The sequence below is a fragment of the Amphiura filiformis genome, chromosome 18 (genome assembly GCF_039555335.1).
Source record: "Amphiura filiformis chromosome 18, Afil_fr2py, whole genome shotgun sequence".
NCBI lineage: Eukaryota > Metazoa > Echinodermata > Ophiuroidea > Amphilepidida > Amphiuridae > Amphiura > Amphiura filiformis.
This window is the reverse complement of record NC_092645.1, coordinates 41,100,772-41,122,089: the sequence shown is the minus strand read 5'-3', so window position 1 is coordinate 41,122,089 and position 21,318 is coordinate 41,100,772. Positions and strand designations below refer to the sequence as shown.

Here is a 21,318-nt window from a genome sequence, read left to right as displayed (position 1 = left end):
ATAATTATAGGTTTTTGCACAACACTACTGAACTGACTGTCCAAACCCTTATTAATATTAGGCCATCTTAATTTAAAATAGTTTGTCCCAAAGCCCTTCCCAAGTTGAAAACCTAATGCAGAATGCTGTGTTTTCAGGGTTTTTTTTACTTGATTTTTTTTATCAAACTATGGGACAAGCTTTTTTAAAAAGAATACTTCGGGGAATACACCCACATATGATTTCAATGTGTTCAAGATGCATAGTTTTATTGAGGTTTACGACTTGGTATATTTTTACATCTGAAAATGTCAGAAGTAAGATATTTGTATGATGGATTTTGTTTAAGAAAAAGCAAAAAAGAAGTAATTTTACTCAATCCAGCAGGAATAGGGCTTTGAGACAAACTATTAAATTTAATTAAATTAAGATGGACTACAAGGTGCCAATATGTCTATATAATCTCATTTTTATCACATTTTTGGTCAAACATGAAATTGCTTTTATAAGTATTCAATAAAATTCAGGTTCAATCGGAATCGTACTGTTGTGCAATTAAAAATGATAGTATCATTATGTCAAAGGATTTGGACAGTGATGGTAAACATAATCAAATTAGATGAGGAAAGAGTAGTGATAATAGGCTATTTCACTTGAAATCCATACACTCTGAAGACATGTCCTTAATCCTCCACACAGGGAGTGTGAATTTCAAATGGGGTTTATTGACTCCACTCCCTGTGTGGAAGATGAAAGTTGTATCTACCATAGTGGGTTACATATGAATTTTAACTGGAATAGCCCTCAGAAGTAATGCACAACTTCAACTTAGAAAATGTATATAATAAAATTATCAAATTTTAAATAAGAAGTCTCTTATTAATGATCAATCTCACGAATTATTAAGGAAAATAATGTCAGTGAAAATAAATGTCACCAGTTTGGAATAATTGATAAACGTTAGGTTATACAAGTTGTATTAGAACTGATTCAGTTTCCTTGACGGTGGATGCATTTATGTTGCACATAATTATTGTCCAATATTTTAGTAATAATTTGACAGAAAAATAGATTGTTTCCTTTTTGTGTAGTAATTAGGTAGACAAAAACCTGCATATTAATTGTTGCACCAGAAATTACACAAAATCAATGCATTTGCTATGTTGATGCTTTTTCAATACACTTGTATCAACATCTCAGTGTGGAATTACTATTCCAGCTGAAATCCATACACTCACTAGGAAAACATGACCATAATCTCCCACATAGGGAAGGGAGTGTAGATTTCAAATAGAGTCAACCATTCAGGTAACCCCATTTGAAACTTGCACTCCCTGTGTGGAAAGTAAAAGTCATGTCTTCCATAGAGGGTGTATGGAATTCAAATGAAACAGTCCAATAAAAACACTTGCATTACTGGGGCTACTCCCTTTCTTAACAAGTAATGCAGTTTTTAACTGAAGTGTAATTGTAGAATAAATAGCACTGCACATTTTAAGGGACAGGGTTCGTGCAAGTGGCTCAAGTTCTCTTTTACTTAAAAAGAGAAGTCTGTTTTGTTAAGGGAAGGTATGTTGGATTAATCTAGAAAATCATGGAATTCAGTAGGGTTTATACCTGAAATCTGCAATATTACAACACTCAAGAACAAACTTGAGGGTTTAGAGCCAGAAGGCCCTCTCTGCAATAGCTGCCAGGTGTCACATTTTAACAGGTATACAATATAGACTGCAGATGATTGTCAAAATTTATATACGGCAGCTATTACAGCTAGGCTTTCTGGCCCTAAACCCTTGAACTATGAATAATGTTGATAAAGAGAAACAACTGCTACTCTACTCAACAGATCAGGAAATTGAAGCAAGTATATTTTGCAGAAAGAATTACAAAATTGTCAGAAAATGAACAAAATGGTGATCACATGATAGGTCACATGATAGATCACAAAATTACATAAAACAATGGTCCAAATGGAAGCGAATACATCCATGCAAATATGTCAACATTATTGAAAAAACATAATATCATGACATGACTACGACCTGTGACCCTCGACCTTTAACCCCGTGTACTTACGGGTCTTCCTCAAATCCCATAATAAGACATCTTCTTCCCCTTCAATATCAACCTGTTTCTGTGCATGTAACAATTTCTCATCCTTCAGCTGCTCATCTTCAGGATCTGATGACATCATCTCGAGAACAGGCATGATGGACGCTCTCCTTCCCTCACGCCCTCGAGGCATAGGCGGGGCATCATCTGCTCCTTGTCCGTCCCCACCATCCCGTTGTCCTTGGAGACCGTCATCTCCGGCTGGCGGCATGAGGTGGTTTCTGTCGACACCTGATGCACTAGACGCTGCTGCTGTGTCCAATGTGAGACCAGCTAAGAGGAAGAAAATGAAAATGATGACATTTCAAAGAGGAACAATCAATCACATTTGCATATTGATGGTATTCTACAGTCAGCTTGGGCTATTTTATAAAAGGGAATATATAAAATCCCCATGTGACGTACAGGGGCTGCCATCATTGCCATATCAAGACCACCAATTTATCAGGTGATGTATATTAATACACAAACAAACAGGAAATTTTCAAACAAATAGAATATATATCAAGAAGAAATATATCAATGAAAATTTTTCAGTAACACTACAATGTTGCAAAAAACAACAACTTTTGCCACAAAATATGGTCAAGTGTGCCCTTTACATTGAAATGTACAGGAAGGCCACCCACTGTGTCCAAAGTCACTTTTCCAGACTTCCTGTTTAGAAGCAGTAATGTCAACACCCATTTATGTCACATGGGTATATTGCCTTTTATATAATAGCCCTAAGCTGACTGGTTTTCAACAGGTTCATAGTCATATACTCTCTTGACGTAAAAAGAGTATTTATGCACTCCAAAAAGAGTGAAAGTCATTCAAAAGAGTTGACACATGCCAAAAGAATCAATTTCTCTCCAAAAGAGTAAACTTTTTTCTTCAATAAAGGACCACTCCAAAAGAGTTGTCATACTTTAAAGAGTAGACATTTCACTCTTTTGGAGTGAAATTTTACTCTTTTGAAGTAATTATGACTCTTTTTGGAATACATTGATACTTGTCATATTTCATTGGAAGGGTCACAAGTGTATGTGTTGTCATCTTCACTTCATTGTCTCATTTGTGTCCCAAATTTAGTGATCAAATAAGATGCATTCATGAGGCAAAGATCTGTCTTTTATGGACATAATTTTATGCTCATAACTCCACTATTTCAGATAGTGGAGTTATGAGCATATAAATGAATGTATATCACCAGGGCTGCCCACAACAGGCGCAAGGGAGTGTGTTACCCCGTGTTCTGGGGGGGGGGGTCAAAATTAACAGAAAAGGGGCCTGTGAAAAGGTTAATGGAAAAACTTAAAGAAATGAGCACATATATCGCTCATTCTACAAAATCGGGTGCCAATAGCCCTTTTTCCATTCTTTGGTCCACAAACACTTTGTCGAGCATTTAGGGCATCAAATATGTTGTTTTTCTGGTAGAACTCAACGAGATCTACGAACATATATAGTTTTCCATACTTTAAATGCTTTCTTCAGCCTGATTAACCCTGGCAAAGGCTCAAAAATCGCTAAAAATGCGTTTCCACTGCTCAAGTGTCAAATCTGACCCTTAATATTTTCTTTGAATAAATGCGAAATCTTTACATATTTGTTGTTTTTTAATTAGATAACGTGCCAACATATTGTTTATCAACATTATTTGTTAGTGATTAAAACGTCTTTGTGTAATTCTAAAATAAATTGCACTTTCCACCAAAACGCTGCGAGCTACGTTACCCCTTTTAAACACACGTTATTGGAAAGGCGTAAAACAGATCAACGTAGTTTTGCGGCTTTTGAAAGGAAACACTCATAGGTTTTTAAAAATCACAGTAAAAATCGTGATGCTGTAGCATTTTTGGCATAGAAATTTTGTAAACATTGAAATTTTGACCGACCATGTTAAGACTGGTGAGCTATGTTACCAGAATTCCATAGTATGCACTTGTATAACAAGTACTTCCTAATAATATGTGATAGGTACCAGTGATCAAACCCCATTTATATTAGAATTAACCGGCATAACGTTCTAACGTTTGCAAATCACATCAAAAACATTAAAAACCCGTGAACTACGTTACTGTGAGCTATGTTACGCACTCATTTACGCATCTTTAAAACTTCTATGAAATGGTGAAATTGGTGTTACATTTCACTCAAGTGATCTTTCGTTTGCTTTTTATGACCTTGGATTAAGTAAAACCAGCCCATTTTGTAGCGGTAGCGTAGCTCACATTACATTGAGTTCTAGTGTTAAAAAAACATCATGACTTCCTGAAAGAAAAATATACAAGTGGTGTTGGCAATCTTTTACATCTGAAAGTAGTGATACATTTACTCTTAAAAAACACAAAAAGCAGGTCTTTTTGAATAACTTTTATTTTTTCAATTTTTACAGTGGATTGGCACCCGATTTTGTAGAATGAGCGATATGTCTTTTTGCTGTTGCACAAGCAATTTGTTACTGCAAAAAGTTAGAGGAATTCTTTAATCTTATTTGCTAACACCCCCCCCCCCTCCCTTTACTTTGATCCTAGAATGTTTTTGGACTGCAGAAGCTGCCATGATGCTAAAATTAACTTATTTAATACAATAAGAGGTTTTTCAATTACTGTTTGAAAATCAAAACTTAATAGGCCTAAAGATTTCTTGATCACTAATAAAAATGTACCACATTTGTTTACTTAATTAGATATATTAATTTCAATTGAAATAACATCATATGTTCACATCGATGATTTTATGAATCAGTAAAATTTAGCATATTATGGCAAAAACACAGCAAGCTAAATATTGTTACTTTTTGATTTAAATGTGGAACTAAATATCAAACAAATGCAGATCTTAATAAAAGAACTTGAAAAATAATCATAATGAAAAAAAAAACCCACATTGAATCATGTTGGAACATACAGGGTGCTATTATACAATGCATATTCTAGGTGGTTCTAATAATCGTAAGTGCAACACATGACTCAAGCTGATGTTAGCACGCACACAATAGCAAATGTTAACATTGGGCATATCACCCCAATAGAAGACATAGGGGAATCTCCCACACAGGTGTAGATTTCAAACAGAGTCACCCATTCAGGTAAATCCATTTGAAATTCACTCTCCCTGTGTGGAAGATTAATGTAATGTCTTCCATAGGGGGTGTATAAACTTTAAAGGGAAAGGCCCATGATTATATGAAACAAAGTGAAATCAATTGACTGATGTATAATTATTAAGGGGCAAACCTAAGAAAGCACTTTCTGCAATAGCTGCCTTATAGACATTTGACAATTTCTCTATTCTATATTGTACACATATGACACCTGGCAGCTATTGCAAACAGAGCAATCTTGCCCCCACTAGCCCTTCAAAATTGTGTATTATGAAATGAATTATACATCAATACTTTGGTTTTAAGTATGTAATTGATGAAAAATGTATATAATTACAAGAACACCACTGGACATAAAATCTTTAGTCATGAAGCTTCATAATCGACCATTTTGGTTTATTCTCATACCGTTTGCATATGAAGCCAAAACTACAAGACCAGATTCCTATTACTGTCTCCAGAGGTACACTGCCACACAGTTACTTCATTGGTTGGTACTTTAGAGTACCCATGTGGGCACTCTAAAAGTGCACACATTGCAATCACACATACAGTACATACACTACTATTGGACTAGTGCTGCATTGGTATCTACAAAATGCTGGCCATAAGTGTTGGGACGGTTTGATAGCCGATCAATGTTGAATCCGACTTTTTTGGTCACACGCGCTGAGTGGCACCCAACATTGATTGGTGGGGAAGGGAGAGGGTCGGGTGTTAGGAAAGGGTTTAGGCTTGACACCAAAGAAACCTCCACTTATCACGTTAATAATAACGGAAATATGGCCATAATATAGTGTACGTTTTCCATATTGTCCCAACACATTTTGGCCATGGTTGTAGAGTATAGCCACATAGTAGTTGGGCAGCAGTGTACCTCTCAGGGCAACAGCCTCAATAGGAATCTGGAAGTGTAGGCCCCGGGGGGATCACTCACATAAATGGTCTGTACGCATGCGTGACCAAAAAAACAAGTAAAAGGGGGTGTTTTTTTAGGCAAGGCAAAGTTACAGTGGCGTGACAGCGTTTAGGGTCTAAAAACAGTGATTTTCAAGAATAAGGGTAGTTTTTGAAACTGGACAACTTGTTTAGGGTACCTTTTCAAATTTTCGGTAAATTATGAGTCCAAAAAGGGTACATTTGTTGCATTTTCACCAGCCAAAAACTCATTTAGGGGGTAAATTCTACACTAAATTACCTTATTAAGGGGCTAAATTTGCTGGTAGGGTAAAACTTCGTTTAGGGGTGTTTGAAAAAAATTTGGTCACGCATGCGTACACTGCCATATTTGAGTGGCCCCCCGGGGTGTAGGCCTATGTCATCATCACCAGCCCGCATTCTTAATGCAACTTTGCATATTCCAAAGTATGTGTAGTGGTGTTGTACCCACATTGCGAGAGGCAGATTCAAGAATATGCTGTGGCATTGAAAATGCATGACTGTGTTGATGACATAGTTTTTATTTCATACTTGCAAAGGATGTAGCAAATTACCAAAATAGTTCATGCCTCTCCCATGCAGGGGTGTACCCTAACTTTTTTAGCCTAAGCCAGAGGGCCAGTTTCCAGCCTTACAGGAGATTGTACCTACCTTACATCTCAGACCCTTAAAATCCAGGATCCAGGATCCTTGCTAACACACCAGAGTCTTCTCGAGCAAAATATAATTTCTATCAGCCAGTCTGGCATGTAATTTTCCCACCCTGACAGCAAAGTTACAAGTCAGAGAAGATATTTTACCTTTCCCAGAATCCTTTGCAACATGATGCAACATCTCATTTTATCATGCAAATAACACTCCAATTTGTTTTTATGATGTGAATAGACTGGCAAAACATACGTTGATAGTCAAAAAAACCAAAAAACATAATTTTCAAGCTCTGGATGTGCTCGATCTGTTCAATGAGGTCCCTTTTATCACTATCATCCCATGTTGCACTGGATAGCAGATCAGTGCAGATTATCCAAATGGAAGAAATGCATTGTGGGAAGTGTAAGATATCTTCCCAGGCTACTGGCTGTTGGACTGGAGTTAAAGTACATCCCCTCACAAAGGTCCCCTGCAACCTTTGTCTTTCTCAACCTCCTACTGACCATAGGCACTTGTAGCAGTTGTAGCACCAGGAAGCCATGGAGGAGAAATCCATACACCCCTTATGGAAGACCTGACCTTATTCCACACATGCAGAGGGAAATTCTAATGAATGGGGTTACCTGAATGGATGACTCCATCTGAAATCTACACCCCCTGTGTGGGAGATTAAGGTCATGTCTTCAAAGTTCAAAGAAGCAGGGAACCAAAGCAGTGTATCACACATGACTAATCGGCCAGTGGCATACAATATCGAGCAAAAATTCTGGAGTTGGGGCAGGGGGAATGGCTATAAGTTGCACTACTAGAGCAACACACAAAATAACATTGGCAGGACAAAGATATATAAAGTACATTAAAAATGTGAGATTTGCTTGTAATGTTCGCCTAAACAACTTGACACAAAGATGATGCTTCCCACAATTCATTTATATTTTTAACTATTTTTGTAAATTTTGTCCAGTATTTTAATCCTGAGGGCAACTTGAAAACCTCACCCCTGCCTCCTGATTAGTATACCACTGCTATCTGCATGATACCCTGCTTAACCCTAGTTTATTAGTGTATTAGTCACTAGAGCTAACCCTGGTTAGTGCAAGAGGCTAACCCAGGTTACTATACCTTGATCATCACTTTCGTGCTCTATGAGAGGCACATAGTTTGCGTTGTACTCATCGTCGTCTGCACGAGGGCGGTGTGATGCGCAAGCAGCATATAGCGGTGCAATATACGCACAAACAGCAACATATGGATGACCATGACAGGAGGAGATGGATTCAACGATATGATGGATAGGTGTATGGATAGAAGCAAAAAATATCATAATCGTGCAAAAATGATAATTGATTCAAAACGATACATTGACCCCAACATGAGCAATAGGGGTGGACATTTTAGCTGTGCAAACCCTTAAACCCCTTATTTAATTTCAAAGTGAACATAAGCATTTTTTTTTAAACAAGTGCAAAATATTATGTAGTGCAAACCCTGTACTCATCTACACCATTTAAATGTGAGTTAAAGTATTGTTAGTAAAATACAGACAAAAAAACTATGTATATTTCAAATTAAACTTGAATAATTCACTTGCACATCATGATTGTGAAAGGGCAAAATTAGGCAATTCAGTTAAAATCCACACCCCTCTGTGGCAGATTAAGGTCATGTCTTCTACAGGGGGTGTAGGGATTTTAACTGGAATAGCCCGTTATGATTCCTTGTCTAAAGCAAAATAATATTCTCTAAAACATGAAACTGCTAGAAATTAGGCACTGTTTTCTTTTGGCAATTATCAACTAACATTTTCTAAAACATGTAAAAAGCACAAGCTATTTTCAAAACATTTCCACATTGCAGAAGACTACTTGTATCATATAATGGATAATAAAATATACAATGTTGTCATTGGGCAGGAAAAGCCTCCTATGTGTCATTGGCCCCTGAACATGTTTAAAGTAAAACCTCCTATGTAAACTGTTGGCAGTTTTGTTTTAAACATGTTGAGGGGCAAAAAGCACATAGAAGGTTTTTCCTGCCCAATGACGATGTATAACATGATAATGAAAACTACATGTTCTAAATGTTCTAGAACACAAAATGTTAGTAAAATACACCAATGTATTAACTGCTAAATATGTATCTAAATGGTAGCCATTCTGAAAAAATAAAAATTACCATTGTCATGCGTTCCAAATTCTGTAACAAAAAAAAGTCGCACACAAACAAGCCAATCAAATTCAAACAATGGGTAACCATGGTAACGATGGGCACACAAATTGGAATCAGAATAATATATTCATCCCTTGCATATTAAAGACAGGATTACCTTCCACACCCTGGTGCCAGTTGTGGCACCAAATGTTTTGGGCATGAGGTGCAAAGTGAATTTCATGGTCAAAGATTATGAAATTTCCGTAAAATTGACACATTTTTTGTTTTTATTGGGGGAAAGATCAGCACTGCCCGGTGCCACATGACAAGAAGGCTACTCTTGATTGTGAAGCTGTTCTAGATCTTTGGGCTACCTTGGAAAAAAGGTCATTACATCATGCAGCATCCATACACCCCCTGGAAGACATGACCTTAATCTCCCGCACAGAGAGTGTAGATTTCAAATGGTGTCATCCATTCAGGTAAACCCATTTACACTTTTATTCTTTGGATTCTTTGTGCCTTGAAAACTGCTCATTTTGAACTTCACATATGACTTGAAATAGTGGTAATCCTGTCTTTAATTCACTCATTCTATAAATATATATGTAATAAGTATATAAACAAAATCATAATGCACAGAGATGAGGTGTCATATAATCTTTTCATCTGCATGGGTTATATATAGTTTTGTCTTTGAAAATTGCTGATTATAAAAACAAATTGTAAAATTATATAGAGGTGGAACAGATGCTGCATTCAATGGTTGAGTAATAATGGAGGGGCTCCACACGGGAAGGCCAGATCTGCATTGATGCGGAATTCCGATGTGCGGATCAATGTGGACTTCTCTTCTATGCGCAGATGATATTGCAACATGAGAACCCTACACACCCATTGCACACTGTAATGCACTTCCAAGAAGTGTGCCCATGAGTGATCATTTCTCAGATGCGGATCACAGTGCCCTTCAGTTGGTATTCTCTCGGTCAGGGTTGTTCCATCCAGTGCACTTACCCATTTCTCACAACTGTCAAAGGGGACACCCTCGCGAAATCCCTATTGGTTTGTACAGGGCCTTTCAGTTCCAGTCAATTTTCTCCGCATAGAAAACACCAATTTGCTTTTCTTTTAGTATTTATTGGGAGTTTATTCCCCTGATAAGAAATCGAACTTTTGGAATTATCATCACAAGGTATATTTTTATGGCATATGAGTGCACCGGTAAGCAGTGGCGTGTCCGGGGGGCTTTGGGTGCTGAAGCCGCCCGCACTTTGTTAAAAATCATGTAAAATCAGCTGTTTTTATCATTTTAGCCATTAAGCCCCCCACATAACTCTGAAAGATGGGCTGAGCCTCCCGCAGGAAAAGATCGTGGACACGCCAGTGTTAAGTGTCCCCTTTGTGTCTGACGGAGCAAGATGGAACAGCTAAATCTCGGCAAAAGCGACCAATGGGATGCACCGATCTATCGTGAGAGATGTCATGCCAACCGACAGAATACTTAATGTGGATCACATAAGTACACATAGATATGCATTATTGCGAATCTAGTCTCCCGTGTGGTCAGCCATTTTATTTTGAATAGAAATTATTTAGTTGATGTGTGAGCTTACATTCACTCAGGCGTACATGTAGGACTCGTTTCTCTTAAAAGTGTGCAGACAAAAACAATGGGATGCCTATTTAGTAATGCTACAGGGTGGCTCAAATGTAAGTGGACACATATTTTTGGCAATAACTCCAGTAAGTAATCATGGATCTCAATATTTAATGCAGGTATGTAAAGCACAAGCAATTGTACTATTTATGTGGAAATAACGTAATGATTATTTACTTCAAAAATTTTAATTGAAGCAGACTTGGTTTTTTGTTTTTAGAATCAAAAACACTTGCATTATACAGGTTATTATTTGAATAAAATGATCACATTTCATAAATAATGGTATTATAAAATACTCATTCCTGTATAAATTGTTCATGTGGATGGCTATACCTCAAAAAATGGTAGCCAAAGTGAGCAGTAAGTGTTCCTTAATGCTCTGCGTGCTAGCCATGCACTTCCACGGAAAAAGGTCAAGTTTTGAAATATTTTCTCAAAATATCAAGAGCTATCTTAAGAACTACTGAACCAATACTAGGCTTGTTTGTACTCATTTTAATGCATTTTTCATGCTGATTCCAAATATGGTCATAAAAATTTACATTTCTGAAATTTTTGAATTTTGAATTTAAAAAAAAAATTGCCGTCTGCAGTCGACACCCGCGTGAAGAGAGTTAATTAGCTACAGACATTTCAAATAAATAAGTTCATGCCTATAGTACCTGATGATGGTTACAAACATTTTTGTTTGTAAACAAGTAAACAGATCAGGTGTTTCAGAGTAAGTGCTTTATTTAGGAGCTCAAACAAGTTTTATTGCTTTTCAATGAGTGAATGCAATAAGCATTATTAACTCTCTTCACGCGGGTGTCGACTGCAGACGACATGTTTCAAAATTTTTTTTTTAATTCAAAAATTTCAGAAATGTAAATTTTCATGACCATATTTGGAATCAGCATGAAAAATGCATTAAAATGAGTACAAACAAGCCTATTATTGGTTCAGTAGTTCTTAAGATAGCTCTTGATATTTTGAGAAAATATTTCAAAACTTGAACTTTTTCCGTTGAAACGCATGGCTAGCATGCAGAGCAATAATATAAGCTTGACAATTTTCAGATAGACAAGACCAATAAGTCAACACTGAGTTTCTAAGAACTTGACATAATGCAATCAAATTATAGCGGGCTTGCTAAGCTTGAACTTTGCAACATGCATTTTTTTACAAAATTTGGACTAAGGGTATTGTGTTAGCTAGAAGGGTATACAATTTTGCCATGCATATTAAAAGAATCAGATTTACCATCATTTCCTAATTTCAGTTTGAAAAAACTATATTACAAGCTGCTCTGCTGATTTTTACTAGAGTTGTAACCAAAAACATGGGTCCACTTACTTTTGGGACACCCCATACATCATATTTGGTAACAGTGCTAAATATAATTGTGACTCCATCAAGAAAAATAAGGACAACTTTATCCCCGTTTTACTAAATGAAGTCACAATCAAAAGCTAAACTTGTACACAACATAATATATGTGTCACAGTCTGTGAGCTGGCTCTAATAGCTTAACGAAAAACAGCTAAGTTTTTCTTCTTTTCAATGAGATGTAGTCCAATAAAACCATATTTATATTTTAAACAAGCTTGTGCAAAAAAAAAAGTAGATTTAATTGAACTGTGTGTGCAAATCTGATTCAAAATCTTTAACTAAGTAAAATCTACTATAATTTTTCAATGCTGAATTTGGCTTGCTGTGCATTTTGTTGTTTTTGCAAATTGTCTAATGTGAATATGCTGTGCCATACAATACAAATGTTAATAAACATGATAAATTTCAATAGCAATATCAAATTATCACCAAAAACATGAAACAAGTTTTATTTTTGCAGGGACTGGTTTAAAACAGAGAAGATATCTAACCCTTCCCAGAATCCTTTGCAACGTGATGCATTACCTCATTACATCAAATGACACTCTATTATTACTTTGTACAGGTTTCCTTTGTTTTCATGCTGAGAATAGACTGGCTAAACCACTGGGTCAAGAAATAAACATATTTTGCAAGATCTGGATGTGCTCTGTTCATTGAGGTACTTTCTGTCATTATCAACCCATGTTGCACTGGATAGCAAATCAGTACAGAAAATTGAAATGGGAGAAATGCATTGTGGGAAGTGTAAGATATCTTCTCTGGGATTAAAAGCAACAACATATCTCAACAAAATATCACATAACTTTACACACAAATGATATCTTAAACTTCTTTGCTACACATATAAATGACAGTCAATGATGGAAAAATGACCATCTTGAATTTGTAATCTTTTATTTGATGAGCTCTTAAGCATGTTTTCTATGTTGTACAATCAGGTATGCCACCTATGAGCCATGTATGGTGGTATATAATGTGTTGAATAAACTCAGTCATGCCTAGTTACAGCCTGTTTCCACCCCAACATAAGGGACAAAAGCCAAGCAGAGCTGAGCACCCCTGACTTTCAAAGTAAAGATTCGCAACTAATGGAGTTCCAATATGTGACCGTACAGCACGAATGAGCCGTAAATGTCCTAAGTATAAAATGTGCATGAAGGTTATATTCATCGGTACCTGAAGTTGGCGTACCAATTTTGTTGAAGGAGCAAAGTTCAACAATCCATAACCCGCTTCTGGATATCGTTTGAAGTCAAATGATATACCATTTTAAAGCTTATGATATATATATATTTTCTAAATACGAAATAAAACAAAATTGACCGGAGAGGAATTTATGGCTCATTCGTCATGTACGGTCACATATAGAAGAGCCCCACAGGAAAGGCAGTAGTGCACATGGGGTTAGTGTTCGGCTGAATTCAGTTTTATCAGTCTAATTAGTCCAGGTTCAAATCCTGTATGGTCACTAAATTTTTTTTTCACTAGTTGTCATTTATACTGGGCTATTCCAGTTGAAATCCATACACCCTGTGTGGAAGATCAAGACCTAACCTTAATCTATCACACAGGGAGTGTGAAATTCAAATGGAGTTACCAGAATAGTTAACTCCATTTGAAATCTACACTCCCTGTGGGAGATTAAGGTAATGTCTTACATAGGGAGTGTATATGGATTTTAAGCAGAATAGCCCATCGTGTCTCAAAGAAGTCCTCAAATGCTTACAAAATTATTAAGGATATTTCTGACTACTTAATATTTCAAAAGACAATTTTCAAAAAAATACTCAATGGCTAACAATGGACTAATCTGAAATGACCATTTACATCTACAAAAAAAAATCAAATTTGACCAACTATTTTCTCTATGTATAACTATATTACCTGCAGCCTCTCGGCCTAATGGAGGCATATATTTTTGTCTGCATTCAGGGGATGGTACAGGGGTGCCTGCCGCAGATGCTGTGGGAGTCTTTCCACCACCTGCAAAATGATGCAGTTCCAATGCTACCGTGCCTGAATAGACATGTATGTACACCACAGGAGAATTGGTGAAGAAGGAAAAAAGAAAGTGTGTTATCATCATGCAACCCACATTCATTCACAGCAAGAACAAGACACAAGCATCATTTTATTTATTTATATTATTTCTTTTTTATTCGGCAGCAGTACTTAAGAATAAGCGAGATCAAATAAGCAATAAAGCATCATCCCACAAGCAACAAACAAGATAAGGAGGCGATCCTGCATATAAACAGTAATTGGAGTGCCCATGTCTCTTTCATGGGCAATTGGGCCAGACTCCTCCATGTAAGGTTGCTATTGGGGGATCGCTACACCTCCTCCACAGCAAGTCTGTTACCTTCCCAGCATTTAAGAATGCTGGTACCCATTTATACAGCTGGGTGGAGACGAGTAATTGAGATAAAGTGCCTTACTCGAGGGTAAAACACGATGGTGTCTCCGGGGTTCGAACCCGCAACCTTCCGATTATGAGTAAGAGCCTGTTCTGCCCGGCCACCGTGCTCCCATAAAGGTGATGAAAACAGAGCCACAAAAAAGGGGACTAAAATAAGATAAGTTAAACATAATCAGCCATTTTCTGGTTCATTGAAGTTGTGGATAAACAAGTTTTTACATGAGATTTGAAGAAATTATTCTTGGTAATGAACCTGATGTGAATAGGTAAAGAATTCCAGTAAAAGAATAAGTTGGAAGCAAGACCACTGACTCTATTAGACATGGAAATTGTGTTGAGCTAGATCTTGTACAATGAGTGTGGGTATCAGTTGTTTTAGTGAAAAATTGATAGATATTGCTCCTATTCTTTTGCCCTTATCTTGTCTACTTGAATAATCAAGCACTGTTAGATAAGGTGCTTAGTAAAAAGAGAAATTCTTTGGGGGCACTGTGGCGCAGCGGTACGCGCTCTACCCCGCAATCAAAGGGTTGTGAGTTTGAGCCCTGGTCAGTGAGGGAAGGTACCTCACTTGTCTTTCTCTACCTAGAGGTGAAATGGGGAGCTGTTATGAATATTGTCCATTGAGCTCTGCCCAAAAAGATGAGCATGCCTTGGGCATTGTATGGCAGCTGACATATTCTAATGACAGCAGACTAAAATGTAAAGCCCTTTGATACATGTGAAATGAAAAATATAGTGCTACCAAATCATAAAAGTGTAGACCAGCAAACCCAACACTTATTTTTTTCTCCAAATGTATAACCAAAATGCATGGACTGACACAAAGACTGATAAAATTAGGTCAAAATAAACTCCCGGAAATAAGACTTGATTGACATTCAAACTAATAATAACAGTATGTCTTGTATACCTACCATTAATAAATGCTGTTTTGTATAGCACAGCAACAACAGGAAATACAAAACAAAAAAGATAGATACACATTATTAAGATACACCAATCAGAGTCAGTCACATTAAAACATAATACCAGCAATACTCACCGACACCAGCAATGGCAGTTTCCAATTTTGATTGCTCAACTTTCTCATCCTCCGGAGTGTAATTAATGACTGTTTTGGCTATTTCTACCGCAGTTTTCTCTCTTTCTTCTTTCCTCATTGCTGTGTTTCAGGATGACAGAATTCTCTTCTTTTGTGATGTTCATATAAAAGCATGTATCCGACTCTCTCATGATGTGTCGGGGGCCAGGGTTGAGCTGTATGTGGGCGCCTTCCTCTACCTTTCGAATACCGCATAATGAAACACCATATCTGGTATAAGAAAACAAGAATCAAAGATTAGTATTGACTCTTTTATATGGTGTATCAGGGACCAATGTTGATAAGGCCTAGGCACCTTCATCTACCTTTTGAATACCACAAAATAAACCACCATTTCTGGTATAAGAAAAAAAAGAACTAAAGATTAGTATCTGACTGCCGAGGCCCGGGGTTGAGCTGTAGGTGTGCACCTTCCTCTACCTTTCGAATACTGCATAATCAGTCCGGTCCGACTGCCTGATCAGGAATAGACTGGCCCCCAGTCTCGGTTCGGTTCCATCTCTGGATAATGTAACAATAAATAATTACATAATGCCCTATGAAAAAAAATGCCAAAGTCCTCTACCCCCCCTTATTTTGTTCAATGCCAAAAACCCATTCCTCTTCATCCACAAATCGACGCCACTAATTACACCCACCACAGTCAACCATGCAGCAATATAGCAATATACTCGTATTATAAGTGAACGCGAAAGTCCATTGAGCGCTGCTTCCGAGACTGGTCCAATCAGTTAGAGATCTCACTTCCAAATATTCGTTCAACGAAGCACGGTGATTCCGATGTCAATTACGAAAGCCCCGCCCCAGTTTCAATTCAAATATGGTAGCACAACGCTATCCGCGGGCTGTGACCCAAGATCGGATGGGACACTTGTCAACAACTGAGCGGTATTGAGCTCAAGTGGCACGCGTCTGATAGACCCATGGTACGCGCAATAATAAAAGGCAACCACTCGACTCCGGGCTCGACTCGGACTTAGGCCTATTGTCCATATTGCGTATATTATCGCGTGCGGTTTGCAAATGTTTGCACATTATTTAGCTAGGGAAGCCTTTTCAAATATCCCCGCGCTCCCAAGCTGCGTTGATTGGTCGGATACAATATCGTTGTTTAGTCGCTTACACAAACGTTAATGTAGTGAAAACATGGACGTGGTGTATAGAAAGATTGCGTGACTCCAAATCCGTAAAAGTGAACTCCCAGCATTTTGTGGGAACTGGAAGTCAAATTGCTTACAGACTGGGAGGGTCCATGTATTGGGTTGATTTTTAATGCTATGTAATCTACATTACCAGTCGTTCTCCATGGACCCGAGGGAGGGTCTAGATCAGGAAGTACTGCCAAATCAGGCAGTATGTTGCCGAGTCAGGCAGTATGGTATCCAACAATGCAATGCTCTATTTCAAATATAGTATCTTTTAATATACCGTTATTTCTTGGTTTAGAGTAAAGAAGTAGGTAAAATATATAAAATTATCAATGAATGTACAATTAGTAGTAATTTTTCATAAATTTTAGTTAAAATAAAGTTAATTTGCATATTTAAATCATTTTTTTTTTAAACCGTTAGAAATTATTTTGTTATTTAAATTATTTTTCTCCGGTGGAATTTTTTTTCGCCCGTGAAAAATTGTCAACTTTTGTGTGTCAAAGTAAAATTTCCCCCGATCTTTTATAAAATCACCATGAACAATTTAGTCCTTAGTCTGTCGAATTCGGAAGGGTTACCAAAGCCTGTGTTGCCAAACTCGGCAACATGCTGCCTGATTCGGCAGAACTTCCTGATCAGGCAGTCGGACTGGACTGATAATGAAACACCATATCTGGTATTGTCAGATATTGTGTATTTTGTTAAATGTACCACTTTCGATTATGAAACGTTCACCTTGTACCTCCTGTGGTGAATACATTGTTGTATCAGATAACAGACATGACACAGTATGTTGATTGCATCTTGGTACAATAACATTAAGATGTAATTGACATCAAAATTACACTTTAGCATTCCCATATAGCAAACAACTTACTTTTTATGGGCGTGGAATGAAGCATAAGTGAAGCTTTTTCCTTCAAACTCCCCAAAGAATCTGCTATCTCTTAGGATGATGTGATAGACCTCATTCCCTGAACACTTGCCATACAGCCTCTGCCACAGAGAATGTGAATCTGCTCCTTCCCTAGTCAAATTCGATGAAAAAAGGGAGCGGTCACTATTTATGCTATGAAGACGGTTGAGGGACATGCAATTGTGAAGACACTCCCCATTCCCTCTGGTATTTACATGTGGGCTATTGAAATCAATACACTCTCTATGGAAGACATGACACTATATTACAACAATTATTACTTTAATACTTACTGTCCCCTTGACGTATGGATTAAGAGTGTTACAAATGTGGACGTGGCTGGGCATAGGCAGTTATTGGCAAGTAAGGCATATTTAAACTCGTCTTCACAAACAACATGATCTGCAGACAACAGAAAAAGAAGGTACAATGGTGGTTAGCCAAAATAAGCACAAGAAAGGACTCAATTACAGTTATTACATCTTATAGTTATAGGGAGAATTATGGAAAGTGCCATATAGGAGATAAGATCCTCATTACTCTGCATCAATGGGCTATTCCAGTTGAAATCCATACACCATGGAAGTGTGGGATGTTAAATTAAGGTCGTGTTTTCCATAGGGGTGTATGGATTTCAACTGGAACAGCCAATATCTAGCCTACTTCTGTGACAGTGAATGTGTAAAAGCATACTGCACACAAGTATGCTCTCCATGATCCAAACTTGATTTATACTGCATCTTGCAATGCAACGCATAAGGTGCACATCCATTAGTTATTGCATGATGTACTGATCTCATATATGTTGCAACACTCACACATCATAGTCCAACTGAAATTTGCACTGTGTTGCAATACAATGCATAAGATGCACTTCCATTAGGCATTGCATGATATACATCATGCAAAACAGCTGATCTTACATTATGTTGCAACACTCACACAGTTAGTTACACACTGACTACAATCTGCACTATTGTCAAAGACAAAGCATACTAGAGTCTATACTAATTTGGATTTTGGAAGTACCACACTGTTGCAGATTTAGTCCCATGTAGATTACCCTGTATTTAGTTCTCATATGCGAATGTTGTCTCATTTGCTCTCGGATCATTAAAATGAAAGTGGTTACATAGAGAAATCAGGCCAATTTTCACTAAACGAGCTTCTACTGAATGAAATAAAAATATCCAATTAAAATCCCATTCAGATTTTAAAACTATACACATTCTTCTCACAAAATCCGTTCATAAAATGTGTTTAGAAGCTTTCATTTCTCAGGACGGGTCGTGTAAATGTTGCAAAATCACCCTTTTTTTACATGCGAAAGGGCAAAAATTAGCGTGAATCCAGTGAAATCCCGACATTCAAATGGTCCTCTCGCGGTTGCTGATGATCCAATTCTTTTTTCCCAAAGTGCATTGCAAAATTGATTATCTGCTTTAGAAGTATCTATAAAAACAATTCTGATAGGTCAAATATTTTTTCCGGACTATTCAATAATGTAAAAATATCCAATCGGTATGCGTGTTATTAAAAGGTCAGGAAATAGCCCATTAGCATGACGTCATCACGACATCCCGGATGCGTTGCTTGAGGACGCCGCCGCCATTACCGCTTCAATCAGCTGATTGTAAGGACGTTCTTCGCATCATTTCATTTAATTTTAACATTTCTTTTGCGTTCAAAAAGATAGGTTTAGTTCTGATATACTATTTAAATTTTACTGGAAGTCATTTGCTGGTTTAACAGAGTGGTGAATCAACAAAATATCGCATTTTATTTTATCCGTGTATGTCAAATCTCCCAACCGGACCCAAGGCCAAGTCGGCTTGAGCCGCAGAACTTGCACTGTAGGGGTAATAGGGTTTCCTGTGTGTTATGTTTTCTACGTTTGCGATGTATGAGGACCTGATACACGTAAGTTGTTGTGGTATTTGTGGAAAATTTGTAGTAATAAAAGAAATAAAAAGAAACAGAAAACAACCAACACATGCTTCATGACCAGTTTGTGAATATTGATTGTGTCTTTCCCCTCCAATTTACCCATGCACAACAATGGAGTGGTCCTAATTGCAAACTCCTTGGGTGTGCTTACGCATTATTGATCAAGCCTAATCTCCTGTGCAATGACCCAGTGAATTGTGTACACAGAACTTTGCACTGTGTGTGGATGAGGAGGTCTATATCAAATGAGACAATACTGCCAAAACGTTTCCATATGAAGTGAGTTTTCACTTATTGTGGTTCCAAATGCAACATTAGACAGAAAAGTGTCGCATAAAATTGACCGAAATGACGTTATATGCTATTATGTTAAATGAACTATTATTTTGATCATGAGTAAATGTATCAGGAAAAAATAGCATGATGGGAGTTGGCATAATAGGGCCAACATGTTACTTAAAACAGAAAGCAGCCAAACAGCTCTATAATATCAAAGGTAATATAGTTAGTTACAAAGTGATCTTGAACATGCTGTTGCTATGTGGCTATAATGCAACTTTAGTTCAAAAGTGTCACCTGAATATGGACCAATGTAACACCACATATTTTCAAATGGTAATCTACCCCTAAATCCATAAATGGCACAAAATTTTATGCAATGGTGCATCAACCATAGCAGAGCAAGAGTGGGCAACAATACAGAGTACCTACAACTGGCACTCACTTAAAAGTTGCTGGTCCATATAGGACAGTACACAACACATACAATCATACACCACATGCAAAAACCATTACCTGCAAAAGCAACATGGAACCTATTTTCTGGCTTCAGGATCTGGACATAGAGTGGTACCCTAGGAGCAAAGTCCTTTACAGCCCATGTTCTAAGTATTGTTTGTTGGTCCTGTATTAGAGATTGGACAAGAAAGAAACATAATATTATGTGTAAATCTACATGATTGCCATGTTTTGGGACAGCGATTGAGGGCAGTCTGCTTTCTTAAGGTTGAAGGCCTGTTATTCTGAGAAGTCAATAAGATTTGATATATCCGGAATATCAGATCTCACCAGAGCGTCAAGTATATATGCCTGAAGGAAACATCCCTATTTGTAACAGTAAAAGCCAAATATGGTCTGATGTGTTTCATGTATTTTGTGGTTGCAACACAAGTAAGCATCAGCAATTAATTTGCCCTGCAGTGGTGTCACTTTGGAGCTGCATGGAAAAACATCAGACTACAGACTTTAAGAACATCAGACTGCACCCAAGTTATAAGGGCGGCTTCAAAGGTCAACCACAAGTTAACCGGCAGTTGATGGCACACTCTAAATTTCAAGGATTTAAAATAAATCCTAAAGGATTGTGATTAGGGACCAATCAAGTATTAGATTTAAAATTAAATCTTATAGATTTAAAATTAAATCTTTAGAATTTAAAATTAAATTAAAAAAAATTCAAATTCAAATCTATAAGATTAATTCTAAATCTAAAATTGATTGGTCCCTAATTGCAATCCTTAAGGATTTATTTTAAATCAATTTAGAGTGCAGTTGAAGTGCTTTCCATTGTTTAGAAAAAATAGAAACTGGCTCCAACCGGACAGAACTGGCTGGCAACCGGCGGGTGAGTTTTAAGCCATCCCTAAGTGTTTAGAACCAGATTTTTAATCTACTGCAAATACTGTGATAAAAGTGGTTGCTAAATTAAGAAAAAAATAATTGATTAAAATATAAAAAGTACTATAAATATTTAAATTGCTGCATCAAAGAAATAATGTTAAAACAAGGTGCAAAACAGAAATACTGCAAATAAATTTTGA

General features: G+C 37.1%; 1 protein-coding gene across 1 annotated transcript in view; it reads right to left on the bottom strand.

The window, feature by feature from the left end:
- The window catches only part of LOC140138676 (potassium channel subfamily T member 2-like), a 222,648-nt gene that overhangs the window by 29,132 nt on the left and 172,198 nt on the right, over positions 1-21,318 (bottom strand). Inside the window, 8 exon segments of the mRNA XM_072160422.1 lie at positions 2,019-2,364; positions 7,895-7,954; positions 13,845-13,976; positions 15,425-15,542; positions 15,544-15,694; positions 17,513-17,662; positions 17,845-17,953; positions 20,294-20,402. Of these exon segments, the coding sequence (XP_072016523.1) occupies positions 2,019-2,364; positions 7,895-7,954; positions 13,845-13,976; positions 15,425-15,542; positions 15,544-15,694; positions 17,513-17,662; positions 17,845-17,953; positions 20,294-20,402 (1,175 nt within the window).